This window comes from Plecotus auritus (genome assembly GCF_963455305.1).
Source record: "Plecotus auritus genome assembly, chromosome: 4".
Lineage (NCBI taxonomy): Eukaryota > Metazoa > Chordata > Mammalia > Chiroptera > Vespertilionidae > Plecotus > Plecotus auritus.
In genome coordinates this window covers 183,776,976-183,799,810 of record NC_137775.1, presented here as the reverse complement: position 1 = coordinate 183,799,810, position 22,835 = coordinate 183,776,976, and the positions used below count along the sequence as shown (strand labels likewise).

The 22,835-nt window shown below is 42.5% G+C and overlaps 1 protein-coding gene and 1 pseudogene across 2 annotated transcripts in view; both read right to left on the bottom strand.

The window, feature by feature from the left end:
• Positions 1–22,835, bottom strand: part of GARS1 (glycyl-tRNA synthetase 1) — a 45,276-nt gene that overhangs the window by 11,348 nt on the left and 11,093 nt on the right. Inside the window, exons 8-12 of the mRNA XM_080664568.1 lie at positions 21,082–21,231; positions 12,650–12,812; positions 11,423–11,587; positions 5,101–5,208; positions 4,280–4,425 (exon numbers count right to left, since the gene is read on the bottom strand). Of these exons, the coding sequence (XP_080520694.1) occupies positions 4,280–4,425; positions 5,101–5,208; positions 11,423–11,587; positions 12,650–12,812; positions 21,082–21,231 (732 nt within the window). The remainder of the gene's footprint in view (positions 1–4,279; positions 4,426–5,100; positions 5,209–11,422; positions 11,588–12,649; positions 12,813–21,081; positions 21,232–22,835) is intronic.
• On the bottom strand, positions 16,061–17,015 carry LOC308246383 (large ribosomal subunit protein uL10-like; annotated as a pseudogene). The gene has a single exon. The product of its transcript is annotated as a large ribosomal subunit protein uL10-like (transcript).

Below are 22,835 nucleotides of genomic sequence, written 5' to 3'. Positions count from 1 at the left end.
GCAGGTCACGGTTCGATTCCTGGTCAGGGCACATGCCCTGGTTGCAGGCTTGATCCTCAGTGTGAGCGTGCACGAGGCAGCCAATCAATGATTCCCTCTCATCATTGATGTTTCTCTCTCTCCCTCTTCCTTCCTCTCTGAAATTAATAAATATATTTTAAAAAACAGTATGAACAGTGTTTGAAGTGCACTTAGAAATGTGTATTCTGGTTTTTAGACATTATATAACTGACATTAAATTAATAGCGATCTTCAACTTTTGTCTACTTGCTCTACAATTACTGAGAAAGGGGCGAAAAAATCTCCAGCTGTAATTACTGATTTGTCTATTTTTCGTTCTAGTTCTGTCAAGTTGGCCATACACATTTTGAGGTTTTTAGTTGCATATAGTTAGAAGTGATACAGCTTCCTAATGAATTGACCCTTTAACATTGTGAAATGCAACTCTACCCCTGATAATTTTCCTTGTTCTGATGTCTACTCTGCCTGATATTAATAGAGCCACTCCAACTTTCTGATTAATGTTTATATGGGAACATTTTTTTAAACCTATTTGTGTATTGCAATTACAGTAAGTTTCCTATAAACAGCATTTAATTGAGTCTTGAATTTTTAAATAGTCTGACCATGGCTATTAATTTAAGTGTTTATAATCAGCGATTTTCAACATTTATTTATGGCACACATAAACTAATTACAGGCAGTCCTCGGGTTACGTCGGATTCGATGTTTCGTGGTTACATTGCTATCTCCCATTTATTTATAAAAAAAAAAAGTTCTGTCATTTCAATGTATGTAAATATATGCTTTATGTTTTTTATTATTTATTTACCACAAGTAAAGGCCAGGAATTGTTATCTTTCTTTTAAATTTTTTTTACTGTTTCACTTCATTACTGCTGCGTATGTGCTCCAGGTGAGTGACGTAGGTGCTTATGTAGGTGGGTTCCAACTTACGGCGAAAATCACGTTACGTCGTGCCGTAGGAACGGATCTCCGACATAACCCGAGGACCTACTGTACTAAAATTTTGCGGCACACCAAAAAATATATTTTTACCAACCTGACCATCAAAAGTATATTTTGATTTACAAATAATAATAATAATAATAATAATAGCAATTACCTACCGTTTTTGCTCCAAAGTGACTTTTTAAAAAATCAGGTGCCTATACTTGTATATAAGATTTCTGGTACCAAGAATTAATCAATCAGACACAACCTTATTATGCTACATGACTAATAAGATGCAGCTCTATTGCATGATCTATATATTTATGATTTAAGGCAGGACATTCATACTAGAATGCTATTGTGTTGGCTGTTGTCATTTTTTTATTTGACAATTTAAGGGAGAAGAGGTAGTCGGGTATTGCATGTCTTAAAAATTCTTGTGGCACACTGGTTGAAAATCGCTGGTTTGAATCATTATATTATTGTAGTTGTCAATACTGTTGAGTTTAAGTCTACCCTCTCAGGAGTTAGTTTGTATTTGTTCCATCTGTTCTTTGTTCATTTTTCCTCTTCTGTCTTCTTCTAGAGCAGTGTTTCTCAACCTTCCTAATGCCGCGACCCTTTAATACAGTTCCTCATGTTGTGGTGACCCCCAACCATAAAATTATTTTCGTTGCTACTTCATAACTGTAATTTTGCTACTGTTATGAATCGTAATGTAAATATCTGTGTTTTCCAATGGTCTTAGGCGGCCCTGTCGTGACCCACAGGTTGAGAACCGCTGCTGTAGAGCCTAAGACCATCGGAAAACACAGGTATTTACATTACAATTCATAACAGTAGCAAAATTACAGTTATGAAGTAGCAACGAAAATAATGTTATGGTTGGGGGTCACCACAACATGAGGAACTGTATTAAACGGTCGTGGCATTAGGAAGGTTGAGAACCACTGTTCTAGAGTATATTTTATTATTCTACTAGAGGCCCGGTGCACGAATTCGTACATAGGTGGGGTCCATCAGCCGGGCCTGCCTGCCGGGGGGAGGGACCGAGGGAGGTTAGACCCAGCAGCAAGCTAACCAACAACCGATTACGGGAGGAATCAGGCTCCCTCCTCCCTCCTCCCTCCTGTCTGGGTCTGGGGTGTGGGTGAACCAGATTCAGGCTGTCAGGACCCCAGCAGCAAGCAAAGGCGCGGCCGATTCTGCGAGGAATCGGGCTCCCTCCTCCCTCCTGTCTGGGTCCGGGGTGTGGGTGAACCAGATTCAGGGCTGTCGGGGCCACAGCAGCAAGGTCTGGGTCAGTGCACATCATAGCTACCAGCCAATCGTCCGGTCGTTCTGGTCCTTCTGTCATAACGGTCACTTAGGCTTTTATATATATAGATTTTATCTCCCTTATTGGTTTATTAGTTATATTCCTTTGGTTCTTATGTGTTTTTTCCAGGTAAATGCTCTAGAATTTACTCTATGTACTTTTATTAATTTATCATAGGCTACTTCAAGTAATATTATGACATTTCACTTAAAATATACACACCTTACAATCGTCTATTCCCAATGCATCACTCTCATCCTTTGAACTATTGATGGCATACATTTTACTTCTATATATGTTGTAAGTTTCATAACACATTGTTATTATTTTTGCTTTAAACAGTGCATTATCTTTTAAAGAAATTAAGAAATGTCATTTTAATGAAATCAATGAATACCCATGAATTTAGCATTTCTAGAGCTCTTAATTTCTTTGGGTAAATTTAAATTTCCACGTTTCTGCTTCAAGAAATTTTCACACTTCTGCTTGAAGAACAACACCCTTAACATTTTTTTGCAGGTAGGTCTGCTGGCAATGTATCCTCTGAGCCTTTGTCTGTCTGAAAGCACTTCCTCTTCATTTTTGAAGGATATTTTTGCTGGTCTAGGATTTCTGTCGGTAAGCACTTAAAAAAATTTCATTCTATTGTACTGCGGCTTGCCTAGAGTTTGATGAGAACTCCAATCATTCCTATCTTTGTTCCTTTTCATATAAGGAACCTTTTCTTCCCAGGCTATTTAGAGTTTTCTATTCATTACTAGTTTCCTGCAATTTGATTCTGATGTTGCTTTATGTGGCTTTCTTTGCTTATTCTGCTGGGGTTGAACTTTTTGAACCCCTGGGTTTATAGCCTGCATCAAATTTGGAAAATTTTCAGCTATTGATGTATCTTCAGATATTTTCGCTATATACTCTCCCTGTGACTCACAATTACACGTTAGACTGAAAATACTTCTCTTATTGTCCCAAAGAACATTTATTTCTTCCAGTCTCTCTTTCTATGCCTCATTTTAAATAGTTTCTATTGCTACATTGAGTTCCATACTCTTTTTTTTTTTGCAATGTTTAATCCACTGTTAACCCCATTCAGTGAGTTTTTGAGATATTGCCTCTTGATATTCCATTGGTTCTTTCTCCATATATATTTCCATCTCTCACCTCATATGCTCCCTTACGTCTTTGAGCATATAAAGCATATTTATAACTGTTTTAAGATCCTATGTATTTACTCCATCATGTTTGTCATTTCTGGGTGTTTCTTTTGATTGACTCTTTTCCTCATTAGGGGTCACATTTTCATATGTCTACACATTTTTATTGCTTTTCAGACATAGTAAATTTTATACTCTTTAGTGTTGGATTTTGTTGGATTCCTTTAAAGATTCTTTTCTACTATTTTTTTTTAAATTTATGCTTAAAACAATTACAGAGACTACTCTAAAGTTCAAAAACAGAGCATTGACTTGAAGGCAAATATGGTTTCTAATCCTTCCTCAGTCACTACCTTGGACAAGTCTTCTCCTCTAAAAAAGTTATTGGGCCGAAACCGGTTTGGCTCAGTGGATAGAGCGTCGGCCTGCGGACTGAAAGGTCCCAGGTTCGATTCCGGTCAAGGGCACGTACCTTGGTTGCGGGCACATCCCCAGTAGGTGGTGTGCAGGAGGCAGCTGATCGATGTTTCTCTCTCATCGATGTTTCTAGCTCTCTATCCCTCTCCTCTCTCTTCCTCTCTGTAAAAAATTAATAAAATATATTTAAAAAAAAAAAAAAAAAAAAAAAAAAAAAAAAAGTTATTGGGTGGGGTTGGGGGGATCTTTGTAGTCCATTTCAAATCTATTTCTGGCAATAGTACCTAAATCTTGGCAAGCCCAGTCCTTTAAACGTAGCCGGAGATAGCACTTACCTGCAAAGAATTGTTAAGACAGTAACCTCACCCTAACCTTCAGAACGTGGCAGAGAAGACGCATTTGCCCGGAGCACATGTAAAAGCACACATCTTAAATCTTACCCTTTTTCATTCAGTAGTTTCTCCATTTCTGTAATGTAACACTCATCACAAATGGCAAGGTACTCCATCACCAGCTTCGCATCCTTCTTATACGCCTTACCAATTGCTCCCTTATTGGGTTCAAACTGAACAATGTTGACTGTTTTGTATGAAGTAGTCAAGGAATCCAAAATTGTAGAACTACCTCAGTATTTCGGAAAATGATCTTGAGAACCACGAAATCATTCAAAGTAAGTAAACACCATCAGTAGAGTTTTTTTCAAAGTTACAGGAATATATTATCTAATCAGCATAGAAGCTGATACATAGCATGGTAACTTCTGGTAATAATTTATTCATTTCTAAAACGTCCCAACACCATTGGCCTAGCCCTAAGATCAGCTCACAACTTCACTGTCTGGTAAAGGAAGGAAATTTCTACTGTGCTGATGAACATAACAAGTAAGCGCAATTACTATTTTATCTACCATAAAATGGCACCCATCTTTTGTTAGAAAATGTATTCACCAGGTACTCTTTTTGCAAAGAGTATGTAGGTAGGTGCAGGTGTGGAGAAATGCCTGAAATGCCCTGAAAGATATTTAGAGCATTTTTCTGAAAATACTTCTTTTAAGAACCAAACACTGAGTGGGCACATGTCAGATTGTACGTAGAGAGAATAGGAGCGGAGCAGTAACGGGTGAAATAATGGGTTTAAGGAAGTATTACCCCAATATCAAACACCTCAGTTTATCCACAGGATCCAGGCACAGAGCTGGACTTGTCTCCTTCCAAGATGTTCACACGTTAGTGCTGAGTTGAGAAGCAATTAGAAAGGATATGGGCTCTCTCAGCGGCTTCTCCGCTACAAGTGGGACTTTGGTGGCTCGCGCGTGACAAGAAAGGTCATAACAGGACCGATCAGCACATCCGACTATCTCAATCCAGCCCTAAGAAGACAGGATAGAGAAAAACATTTATTCCTTGCGTTAGGTTCATTCACAAACCCATGCAGCTTATAACTAACTCTTCCACATACTCAAGGATGACTCAATTATGGAATCTCCACTCCTAACTTGTATAAACGTTTGAAATGGGGATTGTCTTTCACACCAGGCGGCTAACAACCCTATCAAACATAAATCACACATGTACACAAAGTAAATCTGTTACTTTCTGGACACATTCTTTTTGCCATGCTGTGAATGTGGGCTAAACTAACAAATTTTAGGGTTTAATAGTGGCAATAAAATGTGAACCTAGAAAAGAAAACAGGTTTGTTTCAAATCTGTGAGCAGGATTCAAAATAAATCTGGCAGAAACTCCTCCGCTCTACGGATGAAGTGTCCATAGCTCTCACCACTCGGCATCAGATGGCTGCTTCCCACCCACCAGAAGAACATTCCGTTAAGAGCAGGTAATGTTTAGGTCACAGAGTAAAGCTTAATAACAGCATGGGTGCCAGGTTCCATTTCTTGTTAAAACCTAAGATACTTTTCAAAAGCACAATCTAAATTGTTTTCAAAGACCCTTAAGAACCTGTTATTTGAATAAGAACAAAAGAGGTAAGAGGCTTATTTTAGTTAAGTATCTAGTTAGTCCTCATGAATATTTATTTTTTGCCTTTGATTTGAAGAGTTTGGGAAAAGTCAACCATCATGAGCTTTCTAAGTGCATGTTACCTCATGGGGTGCTTGAAATAAAGAGAGCAAATATGAAACTCATATAAGCTCAGAAACCGCAACACAAAATAACAAACGAGGAATTAAAGAACAAAACCTGAAAACATGTAACATGATATTCACTAACACGTCAGCTTAAATGTACATGCTAACTGTATAAACTTGGTGGTTATCATTTACCAAAGATGCAAATTAACCTATTTATGTACTAAGAGGTGAAATTACAAAATCATGCCTGACAATGGTAAGCAACTTTGGGACAGTGGTTGCCTCTGAGATGGAAGAAGAGAAGATGGAGCAGGAGCAGTATCAGTAACTATTTTTTATTTGAAGAACTTAAATATGAAGGGCACAGAAAGAAAGTATTAAAGTCTTTAGAGGCATTCTCCCCTCTTCTAGATTCCGTTATCTTGGAGCTTCTGGTTTTGCTTGTCCTGTCTTCCAATGACCTTACACAAAACACTAGCCTAATCTCAATGCTAGGCTAACAACATTTTCTTAATTTATTTTTCTTTAATTTTTTAAAATTTAGGAATAATCCTATCTAATAAAAGAATATGCAAATTGACTGTACCTCTGCTACACCCACAAGCCATGCCCACCAGCCAATCAGGAGCAAGTATGCAAATTAACCCAACCAAGATGGCTACAGCCACGGAGCGAGCAGGAGGCTTGGGTTTCCCCTGTAATGGGGGAAGCCAAGCTTTCCACACACCCTGGCCGGCCTAGGCCTACACTCAAGGCTACAAAGTTTCAATTATAGAAGATAAATAAATCCCGAGAGGATCCAAGATGGTGGCATAGGTAAACACCTAAACTGCTGCCTCGCACAACAATTTCAAAACTACAACTAAAAGACAAAAAGTCTATCACCCAGAACCACGGGAAAGCTGGAGTGGAAGTTCTACAACTAGAAGGAAAGAGAAAAGAGCACTGAGATGTGCACAAGCGCTGAAAAGCTGAGGTACGGAGGCGCGCATATCGGGCTGGCGGCGGGCGACTGGGAGCGCTGCTTTTTTCAACCCGAAGGGAGACAAGCTCCCGATTACTCTGAACTCCAGTTTCTGGGGAGACGCTGGGGACCCAAACTCCTATGGGGAGAAGCTGGACTGTCTGCCATTGGGTTGGAAAGTGAGGGTGGCTTGCTTGCAGGGCTGCGTGCAGGAATGATTGTTTACTGCGCTGGGGCGCGGGACGCGGTCAGAGACACAGAGCTGGCTTACTGGCAGCCATCGCTGTTTGCCACGCCCTAGCCTAGTGACGCCGAGACCCCGCCCTGCACAACCTACAAACCCACCCAAGCTCCAAGCAGCGGCTTTAGCATATGAATGGCCTGCCCTATTGCAGCTTAAGATAGCAAACATGCAGCCCGGGTCAGACAGCTCCAAAACCTCCAAACCCCAAGCAAAGAGGAAAAAACTGTAGTTCTCGCTGTAGCGCCTGCTGGGTGGCCTCAGACAGTAGCTGACCTGCACCCCATTGGAGATCCAGAAGCCAGTGTACCTAGTGGTCAGTGTGAGACACCAGATTTCAACTCCTCACATCCATAAGTGACACATTCAAGAGGCAGACTCAGTGAGCACCAAAGCCCCACTGAAACAAGTCCTGCACCATAAGCATGTCTCGAGTGCAGCAGTTCTTCCATTATAGACACAACGGGTCCTCACAACCAATTGGCTTGGAGGTCAATTCCTCCCAGTGTACCAACAGCAATCAAGGCTTAACTACACCAAGACTTTGCACTCAGCCCACAAAAGGGTGTACCAAGAGCGTCCACCTCAGGTGATTGGGGAGGCTGAGCTACTGGCCCCTATAGGTCACCTACCACACAAAGCCACTCCATCAACTCAGGGAAGCAGCAAAATGCAGAGACAAAGAAACATGTCACAAATGAAAGAAATGGAGGAAAGCAAACTACTGGACGACATAGAGTTCAGAACCACATTTATAAGGTTACTCAAGAATCTTCTAAAAACTGCCAAGAAACTTAATGAGACCTCCGAGGAGCTTAGTGAGACCTTCAAGGACCTTAATGAGAATGCCAAAAAATGGAAAAGGACCAGTCAGAAATTAAGCATACACTGTCTGAAATAAAGAATATACAGAAATTCAACTATAGATCAAAGGACCCCAAGAATCAAACCAAAGATCTGAAATATGAGGAAACAAAAAACACCCAACCAGAAAAACAAACAAACAAAAAGAATTCAAAAATATGAAGATAGTGTAAGGAGCCTCTGGGACAACTTTAAGCGTACCAACATCTGAATTTTTGGGGTGCCAGAAGAAGAGAGAGAGCAAAATATTGAAAACCTATTAGAAGAAATAATGACAGAATAAATAATTTCTTTCCCTACCTGGTGAAAGAAATAGACTTACAAGTTCAGGAAGCGCACAGAACCCCATACAAGAGGAATCCAAAGAGGACCACACCAAGACACATCATAATTAAAATACCAAGGGCAAAAGACAAAGAGAGAATCTTGAAAGCAGCAAGAGAAAAACAGTTAGTTACCTACAAGGGATTACCCATACAACTGTCAGCTGATTTCTCGGCAGAAACTATGCAGGCCAGAAGGGAGTGGCAAGAAATATTCAAAGTGATGAACAGCAAGAACCTACAATCAAGATTACTCTACCCAGCAAAGCTATCATTCAGAGTTGAAGGTCAGATAAAGAGCTTCACAGACAAGAAAAATCTAAAGGAGTTCATCACCACCAAACCAGGATTACATGAAATGCTGAAGGGTATTCTTTAAGAAGAGGAAGAAAAAGGTAAAGATAAAAATTATAAACAACAAAATGACATCAAATACATACCTACCAACAAGTGAATCTAAAAATCAAGTGAATAAAAAATCTGAAGAACAGAATGGACTGGTGAATATAATAGAATCAGGGACATAGAAAGGGAGTGGACTGACAATTCTCAGGGGGAAGGAGGTGTGAGGGGTGCGGGAAGAGATTAGACAAAAAGCTTACACCTATGGATGAAGACAGTGGCGGGGGGTAAGGGCATGGGGTGGGGTGGGAAATCAGGTGGAGGGGAGCTATGGGGGGAAAAAAAAGAGGAACACCTGTAATAATCTGAACAATAAAGATTTATTAAAAAAAAAAAAAAAGATAAATAAATCCCAACAAAAATAGCTGCGGCCAAGGAGCAAGCAGGAGGCTTGGCTCCGCTCAAGGCTACAAAGTTTCAATTGTAGAAGATAAATAAATCCCAGATACCAGGGCCTCCACTTGGGTCACTGGGGAGCGTGGCTGGCCTTCAAGCCACCACAGGCCCCTTGCCCAGGCCACCCCACGCCCCAAGGGAACCCCCACTCTGATCCAGGATACCCTTCAGGGCAAACCAGCCGGCCCCCATCCATGCACCAGGCCTCTATCCTATCTAATAAAAGAGTAATATGCAAATTGACCATCACACCAACACACAAGATTGCTGCCCCCATGTGGTCAAAGATGGCTGCCCCCATGTGAACACAAGAAGGCCGCCACAAGATGGCCAGCAGGGGAGGGCAGTTGGGAGGGACCAGGCCTGCAAGGGAGGGCAGTTGTGGGCCATCAGGCCAGCAGGGGAGGGCAGTTGGGAGGGACCAGGCCTGCAGGGGAGGACAGTTAGGAGGTGATCAGGCTGGCAGGCGAGCAGTTGGGATGCAGCAGTCCTGGATTGTGAGAGGGATGTCTGACTGTCCTACCGGGATCGGGCCTAAACGGGCAGTTGGACATTCCTTGAGGGGTCCCAGATTGGAGAGGGTGCAGGCTGGGCTGAGGGACACACACCCCCCTGCATGAATTTCGTGCACCGGGCCTCTAGTTTACATATAATATTAGTTTCAGTTATACAATGTAACAATTTACTATTTATATATTGCAAAATGATCAGCATTTTGCAACCCATATATATAAAAGCCTAAGTGACAGTTCAACTGTTAGCTATGACACTCACTGACTACCAGGGGGCAGATGCTCAACACACAGACATAGAAACATAGAACAGATGAATCTCAGAGGGAAGTGGGGAGGGGGAAGGACGGGAAGAGATTAACCAAAGATCTTATATGCATACTAGAGGCCCAGTGCACAGATTTGTGCACTGGTGGGGTCCCTCGGCCTGGCCTGCAGGGATTGAGCCGAAACTAACGGTCCGATATCCTCCGAGGGGTCCCAGATTGCAAGAGGGAGCAGGCCAGGCTGAGGGACCCTCACCAAATTCATGCACCGGGCCTCTAGTATATACAATAAGTCTAATCAACATCCATCACCATTAATAGTTACAGAATTTTTTTCTTGTGACGAGAACATTTGAGATCTACTCTCTTAATAAATTTCAAGTACGCACTACAGCATTATTAACTGTAGTCACCATGCTGTACCTTACATCCCCAGGACTTATTAGGCCCACATTTTCTGATCCCCAATCCTTAAAGGCGTGGCCACAGCTCAGGTGGCACTTAAGAGGATGAACAAGAATGTACAAGGGTTTACTAAAGCAACGTAGCACAATGGTTAAGAGTGTGGGGCAGATCAAGCAACCTGGTTCCTGTCCCAGTTCCACCACTCACTAGCTGTAGAGTGGAGCAAAATACTTAACTTCTCGGCACTTCAGTTCCCTCGGATTATTGTGAAGATTGCAAAGATAACAGGTGAAGCCCTTAGAATGTCATACAGCTCTCAACAATTATAAATGTTTAATGAATAAACAAATACTAAATAAGATGAAATCCAGGCCAGATTCAGTATCTAAATAGAAGCAACAAGAATCTGTGTCTGGTTTAACTTGAACTTAAGAGTCAAAGCAGACTAAGAAAGGGAACTGGTATGGGACAAAGAGAAAAGACGTAAACTTTCCCCCACACGAAACAGAAAATATTTCCTTGGTTTGATTTGAAAAGAAAAAGAAGTTCCAGAAAATCTAAAACATGTAAAGAAAGGAATGATCACCTGTAATCCAAAAATAATTGCTACTGTCATTTTGGCATACATATGTCAAAGAAGCTTGAGAAGAAAATGAAGTAACAAGAAAAACCTAACAGATTACAGAAAGTCTCTCTGAACTCCACAAAGAAAAAAGAATATATTAAAAACAACATCAATAACAGCCACTAATAATATATGCATATCATTACACATGTACACATTTATACATTTGTAATACATATAACGACATCTGGATCAGGGGCTGACAAACCAAGGCTCATGGGGCTGAGAATGGCTTCTAAATTTTTAAAGGGTTGTTAAAAAACAAACACCCACCACCACCAACAAAAAAGATTGGGAACAGAAATCCTCAAAGCCAAAATGATTTACTACAGAAAACGTCTAATTTAGAAAAGAAACATGAAATGCTTTGGGGGAGAGGCATACAATTGGAACTTTCACTTTCTGACATAAAGCACACAAAAGGCGATTTTGATATCCATGCTTCTAAGATAACAATGTGAAAATCACATACTGAAAACCATCTCACTCTACTTACATAGGACGTTTTGGATTCAGCGTCCCAACAGTCACAGGCATAATGGGCCATCTCGTTCTCCATGTGCTGTCGGAAGCGGAGTTTATCTGGAGATACTCCAACCTTCGTGAGGTAGAGGTAGATGCGGCCAATGAAATAGCCTAATACTGAGTTGTTAATCACACCCTAAAATAAATGAATAAACAAGTAAGTAAATAACTCTGCAAGCAAGCACACATGATGGAACAAACACATGTTAGCGCTTTGGAAGGCCACGTACCATTTTCCATTGAGCTGTTCATGATCTACAGACAAATATTTGAAATACAAGGTAAGCTAATTTATCTAGCTTTCAGAATAATGTCAAGTTAACAAACTGGTAATAATGGGGTTATTCACAATCTTTCTACCATACTCACTAGGTCAGCAAAAATTCAGCCTAATACCTATACCTTCTAGGTCTACAATGCTAAAATGACATTCACAATAATGACCTAGGAATTACAAATATATTCCTTCTGAATTAACAAAAGTAATAGGACAAAAAAAAAAAAGTAATAAGACATGTTGAGGGGATTTTAATGTATTCTCAGCCACTGAAATAAATCTGTGAGCCCCATGCAGCATATGTAATCTCACCATTTTAAGTACTGGAAGGATCTTAGAAGTCATCTGGCCCCATCTCCTACCCACTGAAGGGCTCTTCTCAGCAAAGTGGCCAATAAGTTATCACCCAGCTTCTACTTGAATATTTTCAGAGGCAGGAACCTTACTGTTCCCTGGGGCAATTCACTCCACTATCGGGAAGCCATTACTGTTAGAAAAGTTCTCACTCACGAATTTCTCTAAGCAAATAATTAGAGAAATTCTATTATATGTAAGACTCTCCCAATTGCTATGGGTAATAGAGAAGAGATTAAAATCCAGAGGGCTTGCTCTCTGTGGGTCAAAATGCCTCCCCGAAAGTAGCACACATTGCTAGAAGTCGGGCTGATAAGGCACAGTTCAATCCAGGATCTCTTTTCCAAGAGTCTCCTAAACACTCTTTTTCATGTTAGCCCAGTGGCCCACAAATGGTCATGTTCGGGTAATTTCCTCCCACTGTAATAACAGTGTATAATCATACTGTATAAAGACAATAAAGTGACTGCTAAAATAAAATGCTTTGCCATCCAGTACACAGAATTTGCTAAGTGCTACAAAACCTGAATAGATAGAATGCAAATTAAGTTACCTATGGAATCTTACCTGCTCAACAGCATCCCCGAGGCGCATTTTCCGAGCAGACTGTCCGCTGACTTGGGCTTTTGCCGAATACAAATAAAGGTGGAGGTCTGCCACGCTCTGGAACTTGGGATGGTTTTTCTCACTGGGGTCTACAAAGTGCTCGATTTCTGCCATTGTGAACTCTCTGAAAGAAAAATATAAGGGACAAAAGTTGCATGCTTAACTATAAAAAACAACAAACAAGGCCCTTATTTTCAACTTCATTTTACAATGATATGCCCTCACACTGCAGGAATCTCATCACTAAACAGGAAATTGTTTCCTAATGGAATGGCAAAAGAAAAAGTTAGATTAGTTTTGTCTAGGTGGTTGTTAATTTTAATTGCACTCATGAAAACTTTACTACTCAGTATTTTAAATAAATAACACAATCCAACTTCTCTCAGATATTAATACCTTCTGTCTAGTGACAAAGATGCTTCACTTCACCAAGCTTTAGTCAGGCCCTGGAACCTTCTCCTAGGCCCATCTGTGCAGTTCCTTGTAAAATCCAGTTTTAGCAAGAATCCTGCTAAGATAGTTTAATCAGAACCACTCCCGCTTGCTATCCGATCATCATCCTCCTCCACTATGCCCCAGGCAACGTCTGATGCCCTAGCCCAGCCGTGGGCAAACTACGGCCCTCGGGCCGGATCCGGCTGTTCTATCTGGTTCTCTTGCTCTCCTCTCCGCTCCTTTACTTTGAATTCATATTAGTTCACACAAACACTCCATCCATGCTTTTGTTCTGGCCCTCCGGTCCAGTTTAAGAACCCCTTGTTGCCCTCGAGTCAAAAAGTTTGCCCACCCCTGCCCTAGCCTGTCTTCAGCAAGAGTCCTATCAGGGCAGTTTAGCCAGAATCCCCTTACCCCTGCTGTTCCCTCTTAGTAATCCCATCCCCTGACCGCCACCCTGCTCCTCGGCTATAAATCCCCACTTGCCCATGTGTACACTGGTCCCCCCTTATCCTTGGTTTCGCTTTCTGAGGTTTCAGTTACCCTCAATCAAGTGTGGTCTAAAAATATTAAATGAAAAATTCCAGAAATAAATAACATCAGTTTTAAATTGCGTGCCACTCTGAGTACTGAGATGCAATCTCACACGTCCCACTCACTCTATCCTGCCCAGGATCTGAAGCATCCCGCTGTCCAGCGTAGCCACACTGTATACGTACCTGCCCAAGTCACTTAGTAGCCTCTTGGTTATCATATCGACTGTTATGGTATCGCAGTGCTTGTGTTCAAGTCACCCTTACAGTAGCCTAATGTCACATAACAATGTCTCTGTCACTCACCTCACCTCATCCCGTCACACAGACATTCTATCATCTCACATCATCACAAGGGTGAGGACAGTACAATAAGGTATTTTCAATGAGAAACCACATTCACATAACTTTTATTACAGTACTAGAGGCCCAGTGTACGAATTCATGCACATTGAAAGGAAATTAATTAAAATAAATATTTTAATATGGCTATTCACCCTTGCTCTATAATAGAAATGTCAACCAAATTCACGATCAACAATGACAGATGGAAACATATGTGTGCAATTGGCGCCAGCGAGAGCTTTATATATATAGATAGGTAAACTTGCTTAATTAGAACTGTTTTCTGATTTAGATACTTTTTCCAGCCCAGTGAAGCACCCCAACTTCTCTTTCAGGTAACTGTCAGCAACATAGCGGTAAATATCAACACGAAGCAGATTATTATTGTAGATCACACAGGGAGAACAAAGGGTGAAATATTTAACTGTAGCAGTGTTTGACTATAACCTGCACAGTGAGAAAACCTGAAATCATTTTCAAGTTCCACCATTTCTTTCTTCTTTTCAGTTGGGTCAAGTTTCTAAACTTTGTAAATCTCCATTTTCTGGCTAATGAAAATAAAATAGGATTCTACTGAGTCTCCTATCTACCTACTCCAGGACTTCTGTGAGGATCAAATGAGACGAGGCATGTGAAAACACTTCACAGACATTTGGTTAAAGTGTAAAATGTTTGCACCTGGCTATAAAGCAAGTAGTGTTCCTGAGCTGAAGAAAGTCCAAGGAGGCTAGTCGCTATGGAAAGGAAGCTGGGCAGTGCTATGTGATGTCATTACCTGGTGCCCAGAGACACCGTTTCCAGGCTGGGCTGGGTGTGGGCAACATTTTGTGCCATGGGATCTTGGCAGCATTGGCTACGATTTGGTGGGCTGTTGCACCTGGGTGGTGGCAGGGCCTGTGTCCCACTCGGGGAAGCTGAGTGTTGCTCTGTTGGTGCCAGGTCCATGGTGCCGTTTCATTGTAAATGGTTAGTGTGTGTCACGGCAGCTCCTGCATTGAGCGTCTGCCCCCTGGTGGTCAGTGTGTGTCATAGAGATCGATCGGACAGTCGGAGGGACACTTAGCATATTAGCCTTTTATATATATAGACTAGTGGCCCGGTGCAAGAAATTTGTGCATGGGGGGGGTTTCCCTCATCCCGGCCTGCACCCTCTCCAATCTGGGACCCCTCGGGGATGTCTGACTGCCCGTTTAGGCCTGATCCCTGAACCGGCAGTCAGACATCCCTCTCACAATCCAGGACCACTGGCTCCTAACTGCTCGCCTGCCTGCCTGCCTGCCTGATTGCCCCTAACCACTTCTGCTTGCCAGCCTGATCGCCTCCTAACTGCTCCCCTGCTGGCCTGATCACCCCCAACTGCCCTCCCCTGCTGACCTGATCGCCCCCAAGGCTTTTATTAGTATAGATATGACCCTTCACAGAAAATTTCACTAACCCTGCTTTACAATAAGGGCTTGACGATTGAATCATTGGGGCCAGACACCAAGATTTCCTTTCTTTGAATAGTGAAGGGAATTATCTTGTCTTTAAGTTGCCCTGAACATCAAATGAGATAATGACCTAGAAAAGTATAAAAGCACCATATAAAGGCAACTGTCTTTTTCATGTACTGAAAAGACAATAAAGTGGTAAAATGAAAAACACTATTTGTATTCTCCCCCTTCCTTCCTTTACAGCCTTTATTTAAACTTTGAAGTTTGTAAAAATTTCACTCCTATTTTCATTTCTTTACATTCAATATTATTTTGTATTAGTTTCAGGTTTTACATTAGTTACAAAAGAGTGGTTAGACAACCATATACTTTACAAAGTGTTCCCAGATATTTTCAATACCCACCTGGCATCATACCATCATCACAACACTATTGACTATATTCCCTATTTAAGTGACAACAGGTTTACAGGTTCCTTCCAATCTTCCTTTTGTGTTGCTCACCCTTCCTTTTCTTTCTCACTTCTTCCCTCATTTCCTTTTCTTTTCTTCTTTTTTTTAAAGAGAAGTAAGCCTTTATTTCCTGTTTCTCAAATAGAGCTGGCTGAGCTGGTTGCTTTTTGGTAATTAATCAAAGAGACCAAATCCCATTATCCTTGTCCGACTCCTCCAACTCTTCCTTTGCTTCAACCTTGGCTGGGGCTGCAGCAGCAGCAGGAGCAGCAGTGGTGGCGGCGGTGGCAGGGGCAGCAGCCACAAAAGCAGATAGATCAGCCAAGAAGGCCTTGACCTCCACAGTCAAAGCCAGAACTCGCTTGTACCCATTTATGATAGAATGGGGCACTGACGCAAGAGCTGGGTAACCAATCTGAAGGCATACACTGGCAACATTGCGGACACCCTCTAGGAAGCGGGAATGCAGAGTTTCCTCTGTGATGTCAAGCCCTTCCGGGTTGTAGATGCTGCCATTGTCAAACATCTGCTGGATGATCAGCCCAAAGGAGAAGGGGGAGATGTTCAGCATATTGGGGCTTCGCTGGCTCCCACTTTGTCTCCAGTCTTAATCAGCAGCACATCACTCAGGATTTCAGTGGTGCCCCTGGAGATTTTAGTGGTGATGCCTAAAGCCTGGAAGGAGGAGGTCTTCTCTGGCCCCAGACCAGTGTTCTGGGCTGGCACAGTGACTTCACACGGGGCAAAGGCACCAGCACAGGCAGCAGCTGGCACCTTATTGGCCAGTAGCATGTCCCTGACCTCAGTGAGGTCCTCCTTGGTGAACACAAAGCCCACATTCCCCCGGATATGAGGCAGCAGTTTCTCCAGTGCTGGGTTGTTTTCCGTATGTCCTCGGATGGCCTCGCGCATCATGGTGTTCTTGCCCATCAGCACCACAGCCTCCCGGCGGAGGGACATGCGGATCTCCTTGGGGCCCACATTGTCTGCTCCCACAAGGAAGCGTTTTGGATAATCATCCAGAAGTTGGATGATCTTAAGGAAGTAGTTGGACTTCCAGGTCACCCTGTCTTCCCTGGGCATCACGGCGGTGTGTCAGGGATTGCCACGCAGGGTTTAAAGACGACGTCACTCCCACGAGGACTCCTGGCGGGAGGAAGCCCTCATTTTCTTTATATAGTATCTCAATTGGCCCTCAAAGGTCAGCGAAGGCACTGGGACACGCTTAACCAATTGTACAGACCAGGAAACTGAGGCCAATTCCAGTTGGCTGTGGAACTTGACTCAGCGTGCAGGGAGCCTCGGAGCCATGCTCTCTGCCCTTCCTAAGGGGCAGCCGCGGGGCAAACAGAACAAACCTCCCCGTCAGGCTTCCGAGCCTCATTCTCAAGCACCTCTTCATCGCAGACGCTCCACATTCTTTCCTCTCCCCTGCCCCCATTCTTTACTGCCCGCCCCTTCTCCGGAGCAGGTGGTAGGCTTCGCACTCACCACGCAGGCGTGTGCTGCTGTGGGACAAGGTGGGCACGGGCTTGCTTTTGGGCCAAGGCGGGAGCAGGAGTCGCTGCCTGTCAAGTGCGTAGGCTGCTGGGGTGAGGCCCCGTTAGTGCCGGGAGCTTCTGCGAACTGCAGCAGTTGGGTACCCAGCAGTGCACCGCCCCTGAACCCCTGCCTCAGGGCTGCGGGTCCGCGCCCCTCCGCCCAGCGTCCTTCCACCTTGTTCCCTGCCAGGCCGACCTGGATCTTGGGGCCACTGCAGAACCTTGCTCTCCGTGGGCGAGGCAGATCCCCGCCCGCTGGCTCCCTGCCCAGGCCCAAGCCCCCTCTGGTACACCCCGCCTCAGCGCCGCATGGTGTTCTTGGGCCGCCCACCTCCTAGCCAGCCGTGGTGCTTGCCCGGCAGCCGCCCCTGAGGCGGCCCTGTAGCAGGGTCTCTTGCAGCTGCTGGGTCTCCACCCTCACCTGGGTCACCTCCTTTCTTCCACATTCGCCCTTCATCCATCCCTCTCTCCTGCAGTGCTTGCGCTCCAGGCCCGAAAGAAAAGGACCAAGGCCAAGAAGGACAAAGTCCAAAGGAAGTGAGTCTTGAACCCCCACATCCCGTTCTCTGGATTTCCTCCCGCACCTCCTCTGTTTCACGTCTTGAACGGGCACCGGGTTCAGGCACCCTGCGGCCCAGCCACATGGGCTCCAGGCAGCCTGGTAGAGTTGGTCTCTGAAGCTGTGGATCTGTGACCGGAGGCCCGGCCTGGGTCTCAGCAACCCCATGCCTGCTGGAGAGGGCTGTTGGAGGAGGACCAGAGCCAGTCTGTCATTAGCTCCCCAACTCCAAAGGAGGCACCACAGGCTCCTGTCCCCTGCTAAGTGGTCGTGACCATTACAGCGTCCCAGCTAATTAGCATATTCCTCTATTATATAGATAGATAGATAGATAGATATTGTTATAATTGTTCTATATGAGCTGTTGTTAATCTCTTACTTTGACTAATTCGTAAACTTATCATAGGTAAGTATGTACATAGTGTATATAGGGTTCAGTGCTATCTAGTTTCAGGCATTCACCAGGGGTCTGGGGACATATACCCTGTGGATAATATTGGGAGAATGCTGTACTCAGAATTGAGCCCTGTTTTATATGAGGTCTCTCTTTCCCTATTGCAAGAGTCTTGAATAAAATCTTGTTTTTACCACTTTAAGTACTATCTATTTCTGTTTTTTCTTTGATACTAGATATAACCACAAAAGATTATTACTTTTAATGAAAAATAATTTTTAAAGAACAGATCAATAGTTTTTAAAATTAGGAAAATTTAAGCAAAAAACAGACACAAAAAGAAGTGAAATAAGGAACTGACTTCCAAATAAAATAGTTTTCCTTAAAGCATTAGCAAGTCTGATATTTACAAGCTCCCAATATTTACTTTTCAAATAATGGGAAATTAATAGTGAATTTAAATTGTTCTTATGGTTTTAGAGTAGTTTGATTTCTTCTTTTTTATTGCTCTGAATAAGTAAGTGACTGATAATGGCACCATACAGCTTGTTTCTTTGGAATAACAGCTTCTTAAATAGTGTTATTCAAAGCAGAAGACATAAGGCTTAGTTGAACAAGCTAACATCAAGCTAATTGCTTCATGATGAAATAAATATGCACATAGTAATGGTTTTCCAGAGAGATTCCTCTGAATGTCAATTTAGTAACTACTGGAGGGAAAAGTGTTTTAAGATAATTTTGTGAGTAAAATCAAATCTTTCTTCTTTAAAACACACACATTTACTTGTGCACTTTCATGATTATCTCAGATGTTTTAGAAGTAATGAAGAATTGCTTAAATAGGTCTAAAAACACATGAAATGCACTGCAAAAGAACTTTAATTTTTAAATTTAATGGTATCTCTTAGTCATGCAGCACCTATGTCTAGATTGTCTTTCAACAACTATGAAATATCGTCTGTGTGCACAGAAATATAAGAGAGAAAAGCACAGTGTCTGACCTCACAGAGCTTAGAACTGGGCTGAGAAACAGAACATCTAAAATGCAGGGCAGATCAAAATAAGGGCTTTGCCCAGATTCCCAAAACAATCTGCTGCCAACGTCTTTGCATCTGTGCTGTCAAATCATCCCACTCACAGACGGGAGGCGGAAATCAACACTAACGCTGATTTTACCAGCTGCCTCCTGTCTTTGAGTTCAGAGAACGTACCTGGGGCCATGGAAACGAAAATACATACAGGTCCAAACTGGAGTCACTGTTACTCTGTGCAGGCTCTTTCCTCCTGGAAGTCTCCCCTTTCTACATTCTAAGGCTAAGGGCTTATAGGCCTGAAGGTAAGTGTGGTCAGAACACAGGCGCATTTCCTCAGAGGGAGTCAGGGGGACTAATGAGATTAGGCAGATGGCTGGGATGCTTTGATGTAGAGTGTGTGGCTGGGATATGCTGTGACTGAAGTCTGTAATTACAGCAAGGAAGAAAAGAAGAGCGGAAATGGGTGGGGCAGTGGGACTGCAGAGAGCCTAAGAAAGTTGGGTTTACTTACATATCCTGTTTTTTAGACGGAATTTATTGCCCTAAGACAGTGGTCGGCAAACTCATTAGTCAACAGAGCCAAATATCAACAGTACAACGATTGAAATTTCTTTGGAGAGCCACATTTTTTAAACTTAAACTTCTTCTAACGCCACTTCTTCAAAATAGACTCGCCCAGGCCGTGGTATTTTGTGGAAGACCCACACTCAAGGGGCCAAAGAGCCGCATGTGGCTCGCGAGCCGCGGTTTGCCGACCACAGCCCTAAGAGATGACATCAGTGAGAAAATACATAAAAATCACAAAAGGCTTAAGTCATAAACAGATAAGTCATACTAAGTTTCCCAAAGAAAATGTAACTAAATAGTGCCCGCACGCCTTCCCACACATTCCTGGACACATCTGACAAAGGGAGGTCATTAGAATAGAGCCCAGTGGATGTCTAAACAAGAGCAGATAGTAGTCAACTTGGAAGAACACCAGCTGGTTACTGAAACACTCCTAACCCCGCAATGCTGTTCTGGAATGATCTTCCTGTCATAACCATCACCCCAGCCCCACCTCACCCTACTCTTATTTGCATCACCACCGCCAGAAAATGCCTTGGGTTAGATAATCAACATCTTGCCATCCTCAAACCACGTGGGGCTTGTCCCGGCCAGTGTGGCTCAGTAGTTGAGCATTGACCCATGAACCAGGAGGTCACGGTTCAATTCCTGCTCAGGTTACATGCCCGGGTTTCGGGCTCAATCCCCAGTAGGGGGTGTGCAGGAGGCAGCCAATCAATGATTCTCTCTCATCACTGATGTTTCTATCCCTTTCTCCCACTTGCTTCCTCTCTCTGAAATCAATTTAAAAAAAAAATTTTTTTTATCTTTTTAAAAAATCACAAGCACATGATGAACGAGGGGAAAAGGTCATTTTGGAGCAGGGCAGAGACTTAAGCTCTTCACCCTCCCTGCCTTTCCCTTCAAGTTCACTTTCGTTACTCAGAGCTGCCAGTCATCCCAGAGTTTACATCTGGAGATACAAATATAAAACATGCTTTTTTGTAGCATAAAAATAATTCCATCATCATGAAAGAATGGAGCAGAATAGCAAGTTTTCATGTCCAGTGCAATGCCAAGGTCACTCACTAAGTCCACCAGAAGAACAATGTGGGCAGTACCTGACTCTGATCAGTCCAGACCGAGGGGAGATCTCATTTCTAAACGAGTTTCCAATCTGGGCAGCAGCAAACGGCAACTTTCCTTGGTTGAATTCCAAAAGTCGTTTGAAATTCAGGAAAATCCCCTGTGCAGTTTCTGGTCTCAAGTACCTGTACGTTTAAATCAATCAGTCGGTTATAAAGAAATTAAGTTTTCCAACAAATCTGAAATTCTAGATGCAAATCCTAAAAGTCCTCACTATACTATTTGCACTCAAAGCTGTGTGAACCCTAAAACAAAGTTTTAGAAATAGATCTTTCCCTCGGTAGCAAACGTTACCGTTAAGTATGAGAGAATGTATTAGGTAGCTGGTATGGCAATACTACTGCTAGAAATGCCATTTTATTTAACTACTCCAGTGAATCAAATACCACCTCTCTCATAGTGTCCCTAAAACATCTGCTATTCTTCCTGACTGATCATTTTCATGGAGACAGATGACAATTTCAGATCCTTCTGAAAATCAGACCCAAGCCTCCGTATACCCACATATTAGAGCATAACCATGGGACGAAAAATAAGTCCATGTGGGCTACCCTTCCACACTACAGCTCACTCATCACAGCATCACACTGAGCCAGGAAACTTTCGAGGTTTCTCATGTCATGTTCTTCTTTGTGGTACTTTAGGTTTCCAGCCAGAGGCGTCTAATATTTCTCCATATGCTAAAGATAGAGACAAGCAAATATCCCCTGTCCCTCTTCTGAATTTCACGGAGAATATTCTGTGCAAAACAACTAAGAGAGCATTCTCAACAGCCTACTTCACAATACATATTTTATGGAAACAACTTGACAATGCAGACAAAAACAATAAAATTCTACCCTCATCTCCCACACACCCAGCGCTTTTGATTTTTGTCCTCCTTTCCACATTTCACCCAAACAGAAGTACAGCTCAGTTATGTGCATGTTTTTAAGTAGGATGTAAAAAAATATGTATTCTTTCATTTATTTTATACTTCTTCAGTTTCTGAATAACTGAAAACTTCTCATAGTCAACAGCTACAGAGTATTCTACCGAAATGTTCTACTTGGTGTCATTTATTTCACCATCCTCAAATTATAGGATAAGTAGGTTAGTGGTACTTTTAATTTATACACCTTTGACAAGTATCACTTCCTTTTCTTTTGAGTTGCTTTCTTAGATAAATTCCTAGGAGTGGGACGGCAGATCAGAGGATATGGCCCGTTTTATGACTCTGTGTATGGATTGCCAAAATGAAAGGCTTACCTCTGGCCTCTTTCCACAAATATCCCAAGTCAACCCTGTGTCTCAGTAAAGTAATTCTAGTAACATTCTGTCTCAATTAATTTTTATTACTCTTTAGTTTCTACTCTAGAAAACATGATCTATTTAACTTCATCTTGCAAAAACCTACCCTTCTCTTGCCCTTTAAAATGAGACCATTAGATAAATAAGTAAATGAAATATAATAAAATGAGACCATAAGGAAAATATCTGGAGCTATGAAATGGAAATGGACAAGGAATCTGAAAATACAGAGTCCATCTCTGGGTCATACTATAAATGGTCCAGGTTTTCTCTGCTCTGTGAAAATCAAGTCTTTCAAATCAAAGCTAAACTTGTGCTGTCCGATGTATTAGGCCACTAGTCATATCTATTAAAATTCACATTAATTAAAATTGAATGAATCTTAAAATTTCTTTCCTCAGAAGCACTAGCCCAATTAAGTGCCCATCAGTCCCACATG